Below are 21,974 nucleotides of genomic sequence, written 5' to 3'. Positions count from 1 at the left end.
GTGAGTGGCACCGCGGCCTCTTATTCAAACTTTTTGACCTTGGGGTCCCGACGTCGCACGTCCGTCTCATCCATTCCTATCTTGCCGATAGGACCTTCCACGTGCGGGCCGCGCATGACTTGTCCTCCATCCGCCGCATCAACGCCGGTGTGCCACAGGGCTCGGTCTTGGGGCCACTCCTGTACTCGCTGTACTTGTATGATGCGCCGAAGATCGACCGTGTGCGGCTCGCCCTGTACGCGGATGACACGGCTCTATATACGAGGAGCCTCAATGCCGCTGTCATGCGCCGCCGTCTGCAGCTCGCCATTGACACCTGGTGGCCTGGGCAGTCAAGTGGTGTCTACAATTCAATGGTGCCAAGACCCAGTTCCTGATCGTCACCAGGCGACTCGTTCCTGCAGGTCTGCAACCGCTCACCGTCGGTGGAAGCCCTGTCCCGTGGCGTCCAACGGCGCATTACCTCGGCGTCACCATCGGCCGCCGACTCACGTGGGTTCCGCACATACGCGAAGTGAAGACCAAAGTACGGAACAGGCTCCGCATCCTGTACCCGGTGCTGAACCCCGGCTCCCACCTCCCACCGCAGCTGGGCATCACCCTGTACAAGGCGCTGCTCCGCCCTGTACTCCAATATGCCGCTGTTGTCTGGGGGAACGCTGCCGACACGAACCTGAAGAAGCTGGAGACACTGCAGAATTGCATCCTTCGGCTGGCCTTACATCTGCCTTACGATTTCCCCACCGCTCATCTTCACGACGTCGCGGAAGTACCTCTGCTCCGTGACCTCTTCCAGACGACTGCCCGCACCTTTTACGAACGTGCTGGCTGGTCACACAACGCCCAAATCCGGACGCTGGGCCGCAAACTGCCGCGCAGCGTCGCCACCCACTGGCCACACCAGCTCGCTGCATAGCTAGCTCTGCAGAACTGTGCTGAGGAGACACCCAAGAAGACAATCCACATGTGAAGACGCATTACATCAGCATTCATGGGAGGCAAAGCAATAACTGCTGCGAACTCCATCACACATCGGAGGACAAGTTATCTCCGTGCAGATCCACGCGAGAGCGATTAGTTCCACTATTGAAACGTGAAAGGAGGTTAGTGTACCGAAGGAAGAGATTAAAACCATGTACTCCATTGAACAACGCGTTTTTCTGGTGCTAGAGTACCACAGGTTAGAAGAGAGTCCTACGGCAACAAGGCGAAGTTTTCAAGCACGATTTAATGTTCCAAAAGGACTCGATGCGAAAACCATTCGTATGCTCTTCGCAAAATTTCAACGAACAGGCAGCGTAACTGATTGATCTAGTGGGGCATGTTGGCCGCAAGCAAACCGCAGTTACGCCTGAAAATATTGCCACAGTTTCTGGAATTATTCAGCGAAATCCAATGTCATCCGTCTGTAGAATTGCATCTGAGACTGGTATGAAGCGTTCCAGCATGCAGAAAATACTGAGAAATAGCCTACACATGTTTCCATTCAAAATTCAAATGCACCAGGCCATATCCGTACGAGCTGTGCAACAAAGGGTGGCCTTTGCTAATCAGATGCTCACAATGATTTAATGTGAAGGATTTTATGTTGGCTGCATCTGGTTTACAGATGAAGCACACTTCCACCTGAATGGATTCGTGACTAAGCAGAACTGGCGATTTTGGGGTTCCGAAAAGCCATATTGGTGTGAAGCGAAACCCCTATATTCTGCTAAAGTTACTGTGTGGGCTGCAGTATGCAGCAGAGGCATTATTGGCCCTTTTTTCATTCGAGAAACGGTCACTGGTGCACGTTACGATGCAATTTTGGAACAATTTGTTGCCACACAGCAAGCATTAGAGGATCGACCAGGTACTGAATGGTTTATGCAAGATGGAGCCCGACCACATCGGACCGAGCAAGTGTTTCGCTTTCTTGAGGAATACTTCGGGAATCGAGTCATTGCTTTGGAATATCCCAAATTTACTGGTGCAGGCATGGATTGGCCTCCATATTCACCGGATTTGACTCCCTGTGACTTTTGTTTGTGGGGCACAGTGAAAGACATGGTCTACCCGAAGCATCCCGCCACGCTGGACGAACTTGAATCGGCGATCTCTGTGGCATGTGAATCCATTTCGGTTGAGACACTACGAAATGTGATGGCGAATTTCATTCTTCGTTTGCGCTACCTCTGTGGTGCCAATGGTGAACATTTTGAAAACATTGTGATGTGATTGTTTGCAAAGATTGTTTTCATACGATTATTTCACTTATGTATGCTGATATGAGCTGTACAGCGCAATCTGCTAGCAGATTTTGTAACTATTATTTCAAACTGCTGTATAAACTTCTTACAGCTTTCACAATAAACATACCGTTTACTGCATTCCTCTATCGATCCTTGTTTTCGAGATATTTAATTTTGAAATCAGGGAGCTCTTTTTCTGGACACCCTGTAGTTTGTGCTGTAAACCTCGCATCTCCGGTAATCGCCATTGTTAGAGTGCAGGGCGGACACATGCTCCGAGATTAAAACGTTTTTTGATGTGATAGTAACCTTTTTGACTGACAGTCCCAACACTGCTTTATTGCCACAGGTACGTGTTAGTATTTCTAGGTATTTATGTATTGTATTTTAATATACAGAATTAATAATGACCTCGTTAAATACAACGTTGACTTACAAGTTTTTCATCGCGCGTAAAGCAGACTGCACTCAGTACATACGAGGTTCTAATTTTAGAACTGAACAGAATCCTATACATTCTACAGTAACTACTTTGTTTTCAGCTATGGGTAAAAAGAGTAAATTCTCTCTTCACCTTGTGAAACGAGCCGACAACCGGTCATATCATATAAAATCACCGGAACAAGATTCTAGCCAGGTTCCTCCTTGTCCTGCACCAAAGGAAAGAGTAGACCTACAAAATGAGGGTAAACCATCGTTCATATTGTTGTAACTTCAAGTAAGATCCTTGTTTGGAAGTTGAGGTGATTAAATTATTTAAATATTATTGATACTATTGTTTACACTACAGATAACGCAGAAAAAGAAGCCAATACAGAGGCGAATTCCACTTCTGAGTTTGAAATTCTTTTCGAACACAGCAGCGAGGATGATATCTCCAGTGGCATGGCCATAGCAGTAACAGCAGCATGGAAGACGACGATGATGTGGGAGTAAAAAGTACTAAGGAGCGCCGTAAAAGGAAAAGCAATCAATCACTTCAAAGTTTGCAGAAAGAAAAACGTATGAGGGGACAGGATTATTTAGGAATGCAAAAAGATGAATTTGGCAAAAAGAGACCAACAATGAGCAGAAGTTGGAGGGAAATGAAACCACGATGTACTTGTAAACATTCTTCCTTAAATTGGAACAGGAATTGCAAGGCTATTACAGAAGAGCAGAGACAGCTAATATTTAATCATTTCTGGCGGGATATGTCTTGGGGTGAAAGAAAAATTTTTGTTAGAAGCCATGTCTACTACGTTCCAGTTAAGATGCAGAAATAATTCAGAATCTAATAAATCTCACCGTTCTAATACACTATATTACAATTTTGTAATAGGAGAGAGGAACACAGTCTGCAAGACTATGTTTCTGAATATTTTGTGCTTAGGCGAATGGAGTGTCAGAACATGGGCATCTAGTACATCAGGAAGAACACTTGCAGAAGAGCCTCAAATGCAGGAGAGACCAACGAAAGTTTCAGGTGGACGACAATGAGCATCAGATTTTTTTGCAGAGTTGCCGAAACTGGACTCGCATTACTGCCATCGTTCTTTCACAAAACTCTACTTGGAACCTAACTGGCAGAGTAAATCAGAACTATATAGGGAATATATACAATCTTGCAAGAAAAAGAGGACAAATCTCAGCTGCTTACTAACAGTTCTGCGAGGTATTCGATGAAAATAATCTTAACTTATTTTTGCCTAAAAAGGACCAGTGCAATCTTTGTTCTCACCAGACAGGCAGTCTCTCAGACAATGAATACTCTTTGCATATGGCCCGAAAAACTGAGGCAAGGGAAGCGAAAAATAGTGATAAATTAGGATGAACTAGAGTGCTTACAATGGACCTTCAAGCACTTCTGCTTTCTCCCAGACTAAAAGCATCTGCACTGTACTATAAAAGCAAACTGAAGGTCCACAACTTTACCATCTATGATTTAAAAAGTAACGATGGTTATTGTTATCTTTAGCACTAGGGTGAAGGTGGACTAGCAGCTTTGGAATTTTCCAGTATACTCGTGCATTTTATAGAAACGTACGTCCAAAATGATTCAGAAGCTATTTTCTATAGCGACGGATGCACTACCAGTATCGAAACTCAGTCATGAGTAATGCACTGGCACATCTCGCCAATCAGAAAGGCATTACAATAGTGCAAAAATTTCTGGAGGAAGGTCACACTCAAATGGAGTGTAATTCTATGCACTCCACCATAGAAATGAAGTTAAAAAACAGACACATTTATACTCCTGCTGGCTATATAGAAGTTTGTGCTACTGCAAGACAAAGTCCTAGACCTTATGTTGTCAATTATTTGGACCACACGTTTTTCAAGTCCTATGATAAACGCTCATTGTATTCGTCTATTCAGCCAGGATCCAAAATTGGGGATCCTACAGTGACTGATATCCGGTGTCTCAAGTATGATCCCTCCGGAAAAATGAAATATAAATCGAAATTCAGCGATACGTGGGAACCACTTCCAAGAAGGATGTCAAACATACCCAGCTCATTTACAGTGGCCCCTCTCTACAGTTCACCACTAAAGATCAGCGCAGAAAAGTTTACGCATTTGCAACAACTAAAGCTGGTCCTTCCTAAGGATTTGCATTCATTTTATGACACACTGCCTCACAGTTGTAATGAGAGAACATGTCCGTGTCTAAAAAAATGCAGCCGAAAATAAACTTGTTTACAGCCGCCTATGACTGTGATAGTAGCAGTAATAGTAACAATAATAAATGTTAATAAATTGCACAAATGTTTACAGTAATAAAAGTTTAATTAAAGCTAACGACATTGTTTCTATGTTTTTTAAACACTGTAATTTATTAACGTCCAGATTCCAATATTTTGATCAATGTGAAATTATTCATTTCACTTTATATGTGTAACAATGTATCCTTACAGATGTTTCATAATACACAAATAATGCAAAGTTTAAGTAAGTTTTTTTAAAAACAAATTAAACATTCATTCATTTCAATTCTTTACCGTGCACTCGTTACATGCTTCTTATCTCCATCACTACCAAAAAAATAACTGTGAAAACCTCATAACTCCAAAAACCGGCGGACAATTTGAAGTACCTAATAAAGTCTTATGTACCAATGACCGGATCCATATTGTGTAGCAAAAACCACTACATTTGACTAATCAGTTCCCCATGTGATTTCTATAATTAGTTTTTTGTTTCTCCTGTATATGTTCAAACATACGGGCTTGCTTTGTTATCGTAGCTGCGCATGTGCAGTAACGCGTGTTTCCTGGTGCTCACTGACGACTGCTGAAATGAAACTATTTCTAACAGGTTGTGAGAAAATATTGTGAGTGGTGGTTTTAAAATCGTTTCAAAGTGAATTTCTTTTTACGCAAGATGAGTTATGTTACGTGTGAGCATGTGCGATTAATTTCTTAAATCACAGAGCATTTGACTTTCATTTAAAACTTAATAGCGTGAGGACCAGCCACTTAGAAGCATTTCGAGCCCAGATGACTATAATCGGTTTATCATAAGAATAAACCTGATGTAAACAAACACAAACGTGATGATTGGTCAGAAGCTGTAGCATACGTACTGTAGCGGCACCACCATTTAGGATAGGGAAGGTTAGTTTTGTGCAATATTCTGAGCACAAGTTACAGCCAGGTGCAGGCCAGGTTGCAGTGACTTACATACCAACAGTTGCGAAGTAGAGTAGAGGCCACAGGGCCATCAAATTGCTGAAAAAGTATACGTAGCTGTTTTGCATATCGCAAGTCACAGGCAGAAGAGTCCCACTGAGCAACCTAGCGTGTTATGAGTACGTGATGCGAAGCTGCGCACTTTACAAAACAGAGGCGCACTGCCGAGTATAAATAGGTGCCGTTTTGTAAGGAGATTAATTCAAGTGTGGCAGCTCTCCTGGACGGCGGGGCGTGTCACACCACCGGCTACACACAGCAGCAGATGGGGCACCAGTGCTCCAGCCCATGGTGGATCGTTGGTTCAACCGCGAGGCCAATGTGGGGTCCATAGCCAGCCAGCGGCAGGCCACTCCAAGGCTCGCTACCGCGGGCAGTTGTCCTGGCTTCCAACACACGCCGGAGGCATCCCGAGGCTAGGGCCGCAGATACGGATGCCGGATCATGGGCGCTTGTCATTGCCTTGATCTCAGCCACACCGGCGAGAAGAAGCAGCAGCTGGCCCCCTGCGGTTCACTCTGAGCAGCGCTGATTCGGCAGGGACGCAGACCACTGAGCCAACTGTCGGCGCATCCTGATGCCGTCACAATTCCGTGGCTGTCCAAGGCTGGCATGACACAGCATTGTACTGCACGGGCTGCTGGGGTGCTTCCTCAGTATTGCGGGCCCCTGTGATGCAGACCGAGAGGAACGAGGGCACTGTAGTTGGAAATAATAAATCACTTGGAAAGTTCTCGCCGAGTTAATATGGTGCCTTCTACCTCATCCCACTACATTTGGTGTCAGAATATAGCAGATGTCATCTGTACAGTACAATATTCGAGCCCACCGCCTGCATTACGGCCACAAGATGTGGTGAGTTTTGACCAGTTTTCTTTTGAGTATTGGACGTTTTCTTGCCCTTTTTTCGTTTGTTTGTTTTTTCTATTATGGCTCCTGGCAAACCACATTTTAGGTATTTTGCGTGGGCATAGTATTTTTTGTTGTCAGAGAAAGTGTTAGTGTATTTGGGGCAGTAAGATTTTTTTTTTTTGTGTGGCATTTAATTACTTTTGTATTGGTTTGTATATGATGCTACCGAGTATGATGATGTTGAGGTGTTGGGAGTCGGGTTATTCTTGAACTTAAATATTTTGTTTCGGGACTAACTGGGAACGAAAGCAACACAATGGCAGAGTCAGCAACGCGAGGTGTGTCGGAACCAGAAGTCGTTCAGATTTTGTTGGAAAAAGTAGCACAATTGACAACAGACAATATGCAGTTGAGAAGTGAATTAACATCTAGAAGTGTGCAGGAAACCACATTGGATCAGTTGTTGTTAACTAGGAAGCCGCAACAGGAGATTGATCCAGCTGCTGCGAGTTTGATTATTCCATTTTCTGGCAAGGCATCTGAGGATGTGCGTTTGTTTGTGGATGTCTTGGCGACTTCAGCGGTGATGAATGGTTGGTCTGATGAGCAGTTGTTACATATAGCCAAGATCAGATTAACGGGTGATGCGAAAACATATGTAAGATGTTTTGAGGCCGTAAGGAAGGCAGGACAGTTTAAGCAGCTAAAGGAAGGGCTTTTACAAAGGTACACAATATTAGAATAGCGCTCGGTACTTTAGAGAGAGGTTAAGTACGACGAAAAAGAGACAGGGGGAGACAATGGAGAAATTTGCGGACAGGATGAGGGAAATTAATGAGTATACCTACAAGTTGGGTCAGAACAATGAAGCGAATAGTGTTCTGTTGCAGGAGGCCAAGAAAAGGACACTTGATGTATTTTTAGAGGGTTACACCAGCGCATATGTCACAGAAAGTGCGTGAAGGGACTCTGAAAGATTTGTATTCAGCCATTCAGCTGGCAATTAAATGTGGGGAAATAGACGTGGCAACAGGGGTACGCGAGAGGCAAACAGTGTTTACAGTGGGTGTGAAATGTTATAAGTGTGGTCGTACGGGACATGTGCAGAGGCAATGTACTCAGTCATCAAGGAATAGAGGAAGGGCTAGAAATCAGCAGCATTGAGGATGGAGAAGTGGAGATAGGAGAGGTGGACAAACATTAAATGGAAGAGGGGGCCAAAGACCCACCTAAGGGAGCTCCCGTTAACTTCAATGCTATAAATAATATGCAGAGGTGGAATGTTTGGTGGTAGGATCCATAGGAACTAAGAAGTTTAAGATTTTGTTGGACACAGGGGCACAAGTGTCAGTGGCTACTAAGAATATAATGGGACGAAGGAAGTTAGACCCACCACGTTATAGGTTGCATGGAGTGGGGGATAAGATCGCCACACCTTTGGGGTCAGTGACAGTTGACTTTCGCATAGGGAAAGTCCGATTTAATGCATGGATGCATGGGGGTAGTAAGTGAGGGCTACATCATTATCCTAGGAGTAGATTTCTTGCATCAACATCATGCCAAAATTGACCTTGGACAACGAACTGTGGAACTTGGTGGAATGTTATTTCTGCTAGGGGAAACTGTTGTCAATGCAGAGCTGTCGCGAGGGGCGTTCAACGTAATGAACAAACCAATGGAACCATGTACATTAGCATTAAGGCTTAATTCGCATGAGTGTGTGTCGAGTGGCACCGGGAAGTTGCTTTGGGTAAGTGTGGGGTCAAATCTGCCTGTGGGTACAGTATGTGTTATTGAACCATTGGAGGATAATGAAGTTTTGGGTTCACTGGGTTGTTTCGTGAAACATAGTGTTGTATGTGTACAGGAGGGGAACAGCAGGCAAGTAGTTCCCGTGAACGTGGATAATTTTAGCACTGTAGACGCAAATTTGAGGAAAGGAGTTTTAGTAGCAAATTTGAATGTGGCAGATGACAAAGGCTGGTGTTTGAGAGGTAGGTGAAGCAATCAACCATTAACTGCCGATAGAATTGCATTGCGTGACAAAATTAATCATTTAAAGGAGGAGAAAGAGAGCAGATGGCAGAATTATTGTGGGAATTTAAGGATTTGTTTTTTCCACAAGGGCCGTTACCAGCAACTCCATTAGCTCAACATAGGATACCAACAGGGAATGAAGCACCTGTTTACTGTAAACCATACAGAGTACTGAGGTATTTGCAGCCGATTGTGGAGGATTTCATTGATAAGCAGCTTGCGGACGGTATTATAGAGCATAGTAATAGTTGCTGGGGAGCGGACATTGTCGTTGTGCCTAAAAAATCTACGGATGGAACTAAGAAATACAGGTTTGTTGCAATTACTGATACCTCAGTAATAAGACAGTAATGGACGCATACCCCATTCCAAACATATCGGAGACTTTGGATCACTTAGAACAGTACCAGTACTTTTCTACAATGGATTTGACAAGTGGTTATCATCAGTTAGAGGTGGCTCCAGTGGATCGTCCAAAAGCTGCTTTCTCTACACCTGGAGGCCATTAACAGTACCTGCCTACACTGTGAAGCGTTCTATGTGGGAATGACCAGCAACAAACTGTCCATTCGCATGAATGGACACAGACAGACAGTGTTTGTTGGTAATGAGGATCACCCTGTGGCTAAACATGCCTTGGTGCACGGCCAGCACATCTTGGCACAGTGTTACACCGTCCAGGTTATCTGGATACTTCCCACTAACACCAACCTGTCAGAACTCCGGAGATGGGAACTCGCCCTTCAGCATATCCTCTCTTCTCGCTATCCGCCAGGCCTCAATCTCCGCTAATTTCTAATTTCAATCTGCCGCCGCTCATACCTCACCTGTCTTTCAACATCATCTTTGCCTCTGTACTTCCGTCCCGACTGACATCTCTGCCCAAACTCTTTGCCTTTACAAATGTCTGCTTGCGTCTGTGTATATGCGGATGGATATGTGTGTGTGTGCGAGTGTATACCTGTCCTTTTTTCCCCCTAAGGTAAGTCTTTTCGCTCCCGGGATTGGAATGACTCCTTACCCTCTCCCTTAAAACCCATATCCTTTTGTCTTTCCTTCTCCTTCCCTCTTTCCTGACGAGGCAACCGTTGGTTGCGAAAGCTAGAATTTTGTGTGTATGTTTGTGTTTGTTTGTGTGTCTATCGACCTGCCAGCGCTTTTGTTTGGTAAGTCTCATCATCTTTCTTTTTAAATATATTACTAGGTTACTTAAACGAAACTATAAGATATTCAAATGTATTAACAGCCATCAACATTTTTCTTAATCATGCTTTAGCTACATAGTTTTTATTTCAAAAATCGGTTACAGTCACGGCCTCTGCAGCGTTGTGCTCTGACTGTCGCACTGTTGAAGCACAGTATGAAAATGGCTGTGGCTGCTTTCTGCTCCGTAGTGAAACACGTGTGTGGACCACTGTTAAAAACTGGCAAGACATAGGCTGTTATTGTGTTTTTCATACATTTACGGAGATAGTCAGCATTAAAGTCTTTCCAGCGCTGTGTGTAACGTAGTAGATATAAAAGCCAAAATCGAATGTGTAGTGCAGTCAGTAGTGTAATAGTATTTTTTTATCTCGTTCAGTTTGAAATACCTTTGTCTCGTAATTATAAAACTCATCATTTTTTATGAATAACACACGTATACGTCTTCTTGTTTCTAATTACATATTGGATGCAAAATTCCTGTTTCCATTTCAAATACAAATTCTTAATTATTGATGTTTTATAAAAGACTGTTCATATGAGTTGCTTAAATTAAGAAAACATAACAATTTAATTTTATAAGGCAAAAATGAAAAACCAAATCCTCATTTTGTGGACTATGCCCATTGTTTTATACCACAGAGGTAGATAAGTATTGTAAAACATGAAAACAATCATTTTCACAGCATTGAGAACATCGTACAAATACTGTATTTTTAAATTTGCTACTGTACCATTACAATATGAACCCAACAGAAATGATCTGGAGCCAAGTTGTGGGATTTGGCCAGAGAAGTAAGATTGTTAAAGCTGCCATACGTACTGGAACTAAAACACGAAGCTTTTTCACATGTCACTGCTGAACGCTGGTGAGATGTAGAACAGCTCGTCATAAAAGAAGAAAAAATGCTGCGCCTCTTGGCTTCGTAGATTCTGTTAATGATAAGCTCGTTATCAACGTACCAGGTGACACTTCCAGAACTGAAATGTATTTCTCGCATTCGGATCAGGAGCAGCTAAGAGATTACCAGATGACTAACTGTAAGTAATACCTTCAGTGGCTTCAATATTTTAACTATACAACAAAATCCTTCAGTACTCTCTTATGTTAAACACAGCTTATGCAGAAAAATTACCCAGTGGTTAAGTCACGAATTTTCATCAGTCTTGTTCTTAATAAAATAGTACGTTGGCTACGAGTTAAAACAACAACATGTTGCAGTTTTTGTCTAGTCATCTAAGGAGCGTATTGTGGGAGATTTGCAACATATTATTTCATTCTGCTTAAGAATTAAATGACATTTGAAGCTGTATTGCTCCTCTGCTCGACTCTTTTTACATGTGAACTGCAGCTGGCCACGTCACTGCAAGCTAGGTGTACCAGCTGACAGGCCAGTGCTGTCCAAGTTAAATGTGCCAGTAAAGCTGTTTTCCCACATTATCACTAAGTCGATGTGCATGTAACCCACATCACAAACCGTACCCTTATTATTGCACTTGATACTACTCGAGACAGCTTGGCTGCAGTCCTATGTGAAACGGAAATCCGATAAGGTTCCAGCAAACATGAAAGAATACATAGGGCAAGGTTTACATCAGGTGTTTTCTTATGATGAACAAATTATAAACATTTACGTCATTAGTAAAAATTTTACTGACACCTTTGTGTGATGTATCTCAAAGTGTAACACGCACCAAAAAGAGCAATAATATATGTGAAAGCTTAGCTTCTCTTGTAGCTATGCTATGTATATTAATTTAAACCATTAACTTTTCCTGAATGAAATTTTCACTCTGCAGCGGAGTGTGTGCTGATCTGAAATTTCTTGACAGCTTAAAACTGTATGCTGGACCGAGACTCAAACTCGGGACTTTTGCTTGGGTAGCTCAGGTGGTTGAGCACTTGCCGACAAATGGCAAAGGTCCCGAGTTCGAGTCTCGGTCCGGTACACAGTTTTAATCTACCATTGAATTTCTGCTGTCATGCCTGGTGAGATCAGGTGACATGAGGCATGATTGGCTTACAAAAGTGCGCCACAATCTCGATTTCAATGCTTAGGAAACTAACATGCTGTTTTGGGCGGAATTCAAATTTATACTTTCTTAATACGAAAGTATGCAAGGTACATCAAAGATCTTTCTGAAACTTCCCCCCCCCCCCCCCCCCCCTACCCCCTTGTCTGCCATGTGTACACACTGATTCATGTTTGCACCCAAGTAGACAGTTTTTCATGTAATGAGCTTTGTGTAGCACCTTTCTAATCACACAAGAGAAGATGCAACCCGAATCACTCGATTTCTGGTGCACTCTTTTACACAGCCACAAAATTAAGATTAATTTGGGTGATTCTTCCTGGGTGTTGTAATTTTCACAAATGTTGGTGTACATTTGTAAAATTCTATTCAGAAAATAAAGCAGTTATTGCTCTTGTGTACCCAGTATCTTGTTTTTCTTGGTATATTTATTGTGTTTGATAGAACGTTTTGTAATCATATTGCCTTAACATTTATGAAACAAAAAGAGTTCACGTTCATTTAATGCTACTCATATTTCTTTGTTTCTTGTAATAACTTGCTGATAATGTGTTTCAGGAGGTGAGCATCATGGTTGGAGCTATGTTGGCACTATGTGTCTGTGTATATTGCATTTTTTATGCTTTGCTTGCTGATCGTTCACATTAAGAACAATAGTACTACACCGCACTGTTTGCTTAGTCTAAAAAATGATTGATTCCTTGCTTTTATACTTTAAGAATAACAAGTTTACATTTATAAGACTAAAGTCTCCAATTACACAGGTGTTAAGTATCAAATGAGTGTTTTTATGACACCATGACATATTGAAATAACGGAAAATAACATGACATCTATGATCTCGTTTGGTATTTTCTGTATAAATACTTCATAAAATATTTGTTATTTGGATTTTCTTATAGTGGAATTAAGTACTGTAATTTGTTGGGAAAGAGACTGATTATATATTACCATAAGGATGCCACAGTAGTGTAAAAGATTTTGTAATGTGGTTTTATATAAGACTGTACTGTGGTGTTTCAAATTTTGCTGATGGCATCAATCCCTATTTTCTGTAAAATTTTACAAAGTCAAATAAACCTCCTCAGGAAAAAATCTTTTATTTACTGCAGAAAGGTAAAAAAAATCTTGGCTACATCACTGCCCTTAATGTGACATGTATGATTTATGACACACTATTTACCTAATTCATTTCTTTAAATATGAGCATTTTTTGGATATGACTGCAAAAATCAAATTTATTTATTTACGTATGTGGGGATAGCTCATACTCACTAAACAGAAGAGGGACATAATAACAAACAAGCACACAGAAATGATGATAAATTGTTTAAGTGGTTCATGATCTGGACCCAGGGCCAAGTCATGCCCCCATACCTTTAACACCTTGTTTCCTGTCCATTTCTCCTCATCATATCGGCATGCTGTTTTCTGGGACATTGACTTTCACATCTCCAGTGGCTCCATAAAAGTTCCTGACTGTATAAATACACTACTGGCCAATTGCTACACCACAAAGATAACATGCTACAGACGCGAAATTTAACCGACAGGAAGATGATGCTGTGATATGCAAATGATTAGCTTTTCAGAGCATTCATACAACATTGGCGACACCTACAATGTGCTGACATGAGGAAAGTTTCCAACCGATTTCTCATACACAAACAGCAGTTGACCGGCGTTGCCTGGTGAAACATTGTTGTGGTGCCTTGTGTAAGGAGGAGAAATGCCTACCATCACGTTTCCGACTTTGATAAAGGTCAGATTGTAGCCTATCGCAATTGCGGTTTATCGTATCACGACATTGCTGCTCACGTTGGTCGAGATCCAATGACTGTTAACAGAATATGGAATTGGTGGGTTCAGGAGGGTAATATGGAACGCCATGCTGGATACCAACAGCCTCATATCACTAGCAATTGAGATGACAGGCATCTTATCCACATGGCTGTAACGGATTGTGCAGCCACGTCTCGATGCGTGAGTCAACAGATGGGGACGTTTGCAAGACGACAACTATCTGCACGAACAGTTCGACCACGTTTGCAGCAGCATGGACTATCAGCTCGGAGACCATGGCTGCGGTTACCCTTGACACTGCATCACAGACAGAAGCGCCTGCGATGGTGTACTCAACGATGAACTTGGGTGCATGAATGGCAAAACGTCATTTTTTCGGATGAATCCAGGTTCTGTTTACAGCATCATGATGGTCGCATCCGTGTTTGGCGACAATGCAGTGAACGCACATTGGAAGCGTGTATTCATCATCACCATATTGGCGTATCATCTGGCATGATGGTGTGGGGTGCCATTGGTTACACGTCTCTGTCACCTCTTGTTCGCATTGATGGCACTTGGAACAGTGGATGTTACATTTCAGATGTGTTACAACCCGTGGCTCTACCCTTCATTCAATCCCTACAAAACCCTTCATTTCAGCAGGATAACGCACAACAGCATGTTGCAGGTATTGTACGGGCCTTTCTGGATACAGAAAATGTTCGACTGCTGCCCTGGCCAGCACGTTCTCCAGATCTCTCACCAATTGAAAACGTCTGGTCAATGGTGGCCAAGCAACTGGCTCATCACAATACTGCATGGGCAGCTGTACCTGTACACACCATCCAAGCTCTGTTTGACTCAATGCCCAGGTGTATCGAGGCCATTATTACGGCAAGAGGTGGTTGTTCTGGGTACTGATTTCTCAGGATGTATGCGCACAAATTGTGTGAAAATGTAAGCACATGTCAGTTCTAGTATAATATATTTGTCCAATGAATACCTGTTTATCATCTGCATTCCTTCTTGGTGTAGCAATTTTAATGGCCAGTAGTGTACGTAAAGTAATGAAACGCAACCACTCACCTATAGTGGATTGATGCGTGGAGCTCAGAAACGTGTAACAGAAAACAGCATTCCCAATAGCTTTTGAGCAAATAGCTCTTTTTCTAGTAAAAGCACACACTTTCACAAACACAATCACACAGACCTCCAAACGGACACTCCTGCAGTCACAGCAAGAGTGATTATTGATGCTTGATTATTAAAAGCAGTTGCCTCACCTGATGGAGGTGGGTAGGGGGTAGGGAAGGACACAGCGAGAGGGGCAGTGGGACAGTGGGAAAGAGTATAGAGGAAATAGCAAAAAGAGTTTGGGGGAGGGGGGGGGGGGAGGGAGGGAGAGAAATGTAAAGATGTAGATGGAGAAATGTAAGGATGTAGAGGAAGAAATGGAGGGGGACAGGAGGGAATGGTCACATCACGGGGGCAGTGAGGGAAGAAGAACGGTGAGGGAAAACAGTGCATGATCTGATTGGAGGTGATGTGGACAGAAGAGAGAAGGGGAAAAGGAGCTTTCCTTAACCCAAAGTTAGGTGGAACATCACAGTACTTTACCACAAATCATCATATAATAGGTAGTAGATCCTTACATTCCCCAGGCTTACAGACAGACTTATCCAGCCAATTATAAAGGGCCCCAAAGTTTTGGAATCCAAATCATGAAGCAACTTGACTTTTTTGCATATGCAAAACATTGGATAAGGTAGAACAAGCAATGAATGACCAAGTTCAGGAGTAACTAATGTTTGTCAATTGGGAAATACTGTCATATCCACTGACATTGTTTTTAGAAATATATTGTAATGGTATAAAGAAAATATGAATACAACGACTAGCTTCCACTGACGCCTAAACAGAGCCAGAAATATTACAAACTTTGCTCTCATTATTTTAGAGGTGATTCACCGAGCTAACATCATTACAGCAATATATTATTATTTACCAATAGTAAAGTCGCAATGATCCATTATCTGCAGTAGTTTTCTCAACTGTTAACAGGCTTCGTAGATATACTAGCCATGTGAGGTCTCTCTTCTGTCTGGGTGTTAACAACATTCAGTGGCCACCCAAACCAGAGAGAGCATTCGTAAATGATATAGGATCCATTGGCATCTCACAAACAGCTAAGTAAATAAAGATCCCCTCAGATAGACCCCATTTGCAAGGATAAACACTATATAACTAGGATTCATGAGTTGCATCAGAGATTGCTCACTAACAACTGTTTCACCTCACTGACCATTCACCTCATACACACTCATAGTTAACAGAGATGTTGATGGGTTTTGCTATCCTCTTTGATACCTAAGGTTAAGCTAAGGTTCTTGCACTGTGTGACACACAATGTTCCACAGCGACATTGTATGGTGGTTGCTGAAGCAAGCACAGAGCTTACGGCTATAGAGGATTGGCAGTGCCTGAGCTGTCTCAGGTAACTCAGATTTGACAGACCCATCCCCTGTAAAGACAGAGTTCCCCTGAGGTGATCACCATTTTGCATGACCTAAATCTTGTGCCTTATTGAATGCCATGGGCATAGCAAGCATTACTCACCTAAAAATGAAAGAAAATAATGTATTGGGCCAAGCAGGTGTGATAGAACCAAATCTCTAGTACAAAAGCACACTGCAAAATATACTTTCTTGAAAATATTTTATTCTGTTTCAAAGTTACAACATAATTTTTGGTATACAATAGCTAATATATACTGTTACTTTGAATAATGTCATCTGAGGAGAGATTTACACCGGCTTCATTAAAAAAGCACCAAAACTGTACACTCACAAATACAAAAATATACTGTTTCTAAATAACTTACAACATATACATTTTAAAAAACTTTAACAGTCATTTGTGATAGAACAAAATGACACAAACTACTAAGAATCAAGAACTTGGACTAGTTTACCTACACTCCTGCTACAAATGGAAGATCATAGTCTTAGCAAATACTGTTGTATTCTTCTCTAAATAGGTGAGAGAAAGAAAGTGGTGCAATGTGAAAGAAAAGACAAATTATTGAACGATTAAGATACTGTAAAATTCCAAGCAAGTGATGTAATGTGCAACAATATGTTATCTGTACAAAATTATAAATGTGTAAATTAATTGAATGCAGTGACCTGGAAATTAACAAGGCTGCCTTTGTTTGAAATATTTACCTCTTGGGACAGTTTCAGTTCAGCAATTATGAAGAAACTTGGTGACAGGTGTGTTGTCAATACTCTCAAGGGCAATACCACTGATGGTCAATCAGATGCTGTATGTATTTGCAGATACATGCATTACATTTCACTATGATCTCTGGTAATTGTTGTTTTAATCTGAAGATCATATTTCGATGTATTTTTTAAGTTGTGTGGATTACAGTTCTATCCACTAATTTGTACAGAAATGGAGTGGCTAAACCACATTTTAATTCTACATTTGAGCGGAAAAAAATTTATACTTCCCACTGCACATTAAATTATGCCAGCAAAATGAGTATATGCATGTGAGAAGCAGCAGCACCACAGAAGGAACTGCTGCTTACGAATGAGTGAAATAAATCTGTACTATATAATTAAGTTAATGGAATGTTTAGTCATGGACAGAATCACTGGTACATGATGTTCTATCACAAAGATATCAAACATCATTTTTCAAGTAAGTTTCACTTACATGCAAAAAGAATAACATTTTTATTGCCTAACGCTACTATAAAACTCGGCTGCTGCCATATCTCAGTTTTTACCACATTTTAACTTAATAGAAAATCATTAAAGTTTATTGTTTGTATGGATCATCACCTGGGAAAGTAGGTAAATATTGGCAAGTGCAGCTCTAAAACTGAATGAGTGATTTTTGCCTTTTAGCTATGCACTCTCTGTCTGTAATGTTTTTAAAGGACCTTCAAAATGTGTAAAACAGTATTCACACACATTAAACTGCGAGTATGAAAACTCGCTTGAAGTCGTCAACATCTGCACCTCAATGTCGGAAGTATGTGTACCTACTGTAATCGCACATTGCAAAAACTTAATCTATTTCAGATTTCTTACTACTGCTGAATTAAATGACTGCTTACTAAATACATGCCTTCTGATAACGCACTATTTTCCCTCTTCTGCAGCACCCATAGAAATACAAACTACAGTTAATTCAATTCACTATTATTTACATGACAATTGTTTAACACTTGTCATAATATAATACATAAGCCCACGTGAATGAATAATAATGTTTATTTGAAAATGCCACATTTGCCAGAAAATCATACTAACTATCAGGTACAGCAAGATTATTTACAGAGTCCAATATTTAAAAATACACTATGATAATAAAGTACCTGTATAATTTTGCAGAGAAATTTGAGATTATGACACAGCAATAAAAAAAGCCAATAACTAGTATCACAAAAAAAGTGCAGATAATAATGGCTCGCCCTATAAAATGATAGGCTAATTTCTTCCTGCTTTGCCAGATAGGACTTAGAATTACTACAGTTATAATACAAGGATTAAACAATGGAAACTCTAAATTATCCATCCAATTAAATTACTTTAATAGTTGAAACTTAAAAATATGATATCAGGGATGCAAAATATTTGCATCTTCCCTTTTTTTGTTTCACAGAACAAAATTCGAATTCTTCCAACACATGATTTGGAAGAATATAAATATATCACCATGATATATCTTGTTAAATTACATTATATTTTTGCTTAGCATGACACTTTACTTGTGCCTCCTGAGCATTGTTTGTACAATATTATGGAAGATTTACAATTCTCAGTATGTACATATATACAAAAAAGTACACTATTATAAAGAAAGGTATACACCTCATTCACTTCATATATGAATCACTGAAATGGATATGGAAGAAAATATTCTCAGTGGATGTATGAACAGAATTAAGATGTGGAAGCTCTCAACACAGAAAACAAAAAGCAGGGAGTGGTGGCACTATCGCAATTTAAAAGCTGTAGGGAGAAGGAGAAAAATATGTTTGAAAGAATGAAAGCCAAAACTGTTAGTAAATGAAAAGTAAAAGGCTATTACCAATAAAAGAAAGTCACTAAATGTTAAACAAAGCATTTCTGGCCATAGCTTATGGGACAGGCCTGATTAGTGGATGGATTAAGAAACATAGTATTAAGTGAACTTGATGCAAGACTGATTAGGCAGAAATGAAATTCGTGGCTTGGTCTCATGTGCAGAGATAACTTTCCATTAGAAAGCATGCCACAAATGATATGCAACCGTTTATCACACTGCCACGCACATCCTTGTTGTCAACAGCTGCATAAATTGGCACTCTTAATAATTTCACAGTGCAATAACAAAATTTAAAATCACCCTGTGAATCTAGCTTGCTGCCCAGTAAGTTGATGGATGACAGTTCTCCTTACTCTGCTTCTTTAGCTTTTTACATTCTATCTTTTCAATTACCACAGTTATTTGGTATTCTGGTGCAACCTTTTCTCTGACAAGAACCACTTCCGAAAGCTCGCCATTCATAAAATATTTTCATCTACAATCATCAAATCTTTTCACAGTTGTTAATGTGTCTGATATAATGTATTTGGGCAGCTGTTAATTGTGATTCACTTGCTGACCACAACAGTATTGTAACAGTATTTTTTTTATCTGCTTCTACTCCTTATCTCCTGTAGTGTAACAGCCCCTTTGTGAAGGATGGCAGAGCTATAACCACAGGCAGCTACTTTGAGTTGGATATTTCTCGACCTAAAGGTGCAGGGATGGAGAGGAATTAGAGAACATAAATATTAAAGCTGCAAACAAGGATGAAAGCTGTATTACAGAAATGAAATTCATGGCATGGTTAATGGATGCTTCCAAAAGAAGAAACTTTCAAAATCAAAGTTTTTTCCTCAAGTATCTGTGAAAAATCATAGGATGAAAAGTTATGCAGAACCAAGGAGCAACAGACAGCAACATAAAAGTAAATGCAAGTGCAGGCAGTGACATGATAATGTGTGGAACAACTGGTCTTTATTTTCCCATTCTTGAATAACAAGTCGTTTAGAGAAACTTTGGGATCTTACAATACATATTCATTATTCTCCTTTCCTATTTAGCTTCCAAATGAAGAACTGAATCTCTCTCTCTCTCTCTCTCTCTCTCTCTCTCTCTCTCTCTCTCTGTGTGTGTGTGTGTGTGTGTGTGTGTGTGTGTGTGTGTGTGTGTGTGAGTGAGTGAGTGAGAGAGAGAGAGAGAGAGAAGAGAGAGAGAGAGAGGGGGGGGGGGCTGGTTGGTATATCCTCTACTACTACGCTATCTTAACCTCTGTGCATATGTACATGTATATACAGAAGGAGCTTCATGATTACCTGTGATAAACACAGAAAGAGGTGAACAGAAAACTGACAGTTGGATACAACCCTAACAATTCATGCAACAAGCAATATATTGTATAACAAAAAGCAATATATTGTATAACAAATGCACATGGACTATCTGTGAGCTGCCAGAATCAAATCTGGCAAAATAACTAAAAAATTCTACTTTCTAATTTGCTCAGTACCAAAAGTTAAGTCATAAAAATTGCAGTTTTAGTTTTATCAGGAAATAGTACCTAATGTACAATTAAAGAGGTTATGCATTAAAATTGTACTTAGTACAAGAATATGGAATATTATTCATTTTTTGAACAAAATGAGATTGCAGAAAAATATTTCTGCAGATCTCTTATTCATATCACCTAAACGAAAGACTACAGGAAACCACAGACTATATTTCCTGAAATAAATGCTAACCTCATTTTTTAAAAGTAAATCTTTCTATTTAGTTAAAAGTCTAAAAAGTTATGTGGACTGCCTCTTCACAGTCTATCTATAATCTGCTTAAACAGAAACATGTAGTTCTGTTCTTTTGTTTACTACCATGCTTTTCAGAAGATATGTTAGACTGAATGTAAATACATTCATGTAGTAGTACTTGAAGTGGCAAGGTAAAATTATGCTGCTCCATGTAAAAAAAAAAAAAAATGTTTTCTAGAATCTATCACTGTTATGGAAATGGTACTTAGGAGTGACAAGAATAACTGGAAGTAGCAATAGAATTATTTACTGCTATTCTAAAGAAAGTGCTGAGGATCCTCTAAGTTCACACAGCTTTGGATAATCCACAAACTCAGTGCCATAGATCATAATTATCATTGAGGTCACAGATACCATTGATGCCCAGAACAGTAAGTACAGAAGACTCTCTGTGTTATATTCTGAAAAAAGAAAAAAGAACATTTTTTTATTAATACTGGGAACAGTAAGGTAGATAAATCAAAGTACAACTTTAATATTGTTTAATCTTAAATACTGAAGTCAGAAGCTGTACATGGGAAAAAAAAAACATCGTAACATGATTTTTTTCCAAAATGTTATTGTTCTTCCTTTGATAAAAGTAAAATCATCAAACAATGGAAAATCCAGGCTGGAATAATTGTTCAGATTCACTGATGACACCTTCATGACTGAGGCTGAGGGCAACCCTATCCACATTCCTGCAGAAGAACCTCAACACCTTCTCCTCCATTCACTTCACCTGGTCCTCCTCATCCCAACGAGCTGCATGTTGATGTCCCCCTCTAAGATGGCGACATCAGTACCTCCGTCCATATCAAACCTACCAGCAATACCTCCACTTCTACAGCTGTAACCTATTCCATATCAAGACAGCCTAGTTACCCATGGTCGTCACATTTGTACTGATGAGCAGTCTCTCTTCAAATATATTAAGTGAATCTCAGCCTTGTAAGAATACAGATCTACTATGCTTGTCTCTACCAGTCACCTACCACCCTCTACATTCCACACTCCCACCATCTGGCCACAAAGAAGCAGTCCCCTCATGACTCAGTACTACCCATGTCTGGATCATGTGAATCACATTCTACGCCAGGATTTTGACTATCTCTCATCGTTCCACGGAATGAGGAATGTCCTACCCAGTATCCTTCCCACTCCTCCCATAGTGGTGTTCTGCTGCTCACAGAACCTAAGTATTACCCATGTCTGTGGTTAGCACACTGGACTCGCATTCGGGAGGACGATGATTTGAACCTACTTCCGGACATCCTGATTTAGGTTTTCCGCGA

General features: G+C 40.6%; 2 protein-coding genes across 6 annotated transcripts in view; one reads left to right on the top strand and one right to left on the bottom strand.

The window, feature by feature from the left end:
* LOC126092628 (triple QxxK/R motif-containing protein-like) overlaps positions 1–13,117 on the top strand; it is a 71,374-nt gene extending 58,257 nt beyond the window's left edge. For all 5 annotated transcript variants that reach the window (XM_049908347.1, XM_049908349.1, XM_049908348.1 and 2 more), the window contains exon 4: positions 12,587–13,117. In XM_049908347.1, the coding sequence (XP_049764304.1) occupies positions 12,587–12,676 (90 nt within the window). In that variant the 3' untranslated portion in view covers positions 12,677–13,117. The remainder of the gene's footprint in view (positions 1–12,586) is intronic.
* A 6,972-nt stretch (positions 13,118–20,089) lies between these two features.
* LOC126092456 (phosphatidylinositol-3-phosphatase SAC1) overlaps positions 20,090–21,974 on the bottom strand; it is an 84,724-nt gene continuing 82,839 nt past the window's right edge. Inside the window, exon 13 of the mRNA XM_049908057.1 lies at positions 20,090–21,101. Coding sequence (XP_049764014.1) covers positions 20,953–21,101 — 149 coding nt within the window. The 3' untranslated portion in view covers positions 20,090–20,952. The remainder of the gene's footprint in view (positions 21,102–21,974) is intronic.

Source organism: Schistocerca cancellata, chromosome 7 (genome assembly GCF_023864275.1).
Source record: "Schistocerca cancellata isolate TAMUIC-IGC-003103 chromosome 7, iqSchCanc2.1, whole genome shotgun sequence".
In the NCBI taxonomy this organism is placed as follows: domain Eukaryota; kingdom Metazoa; phylum Arthropoda; class Insecta; order Orthoptera; family Acrididae; genus Schistocerca; species Schistocerca cancellata.
This window is presented reverse-complemented; position numbering and strand designations above follow the sequence as displayed.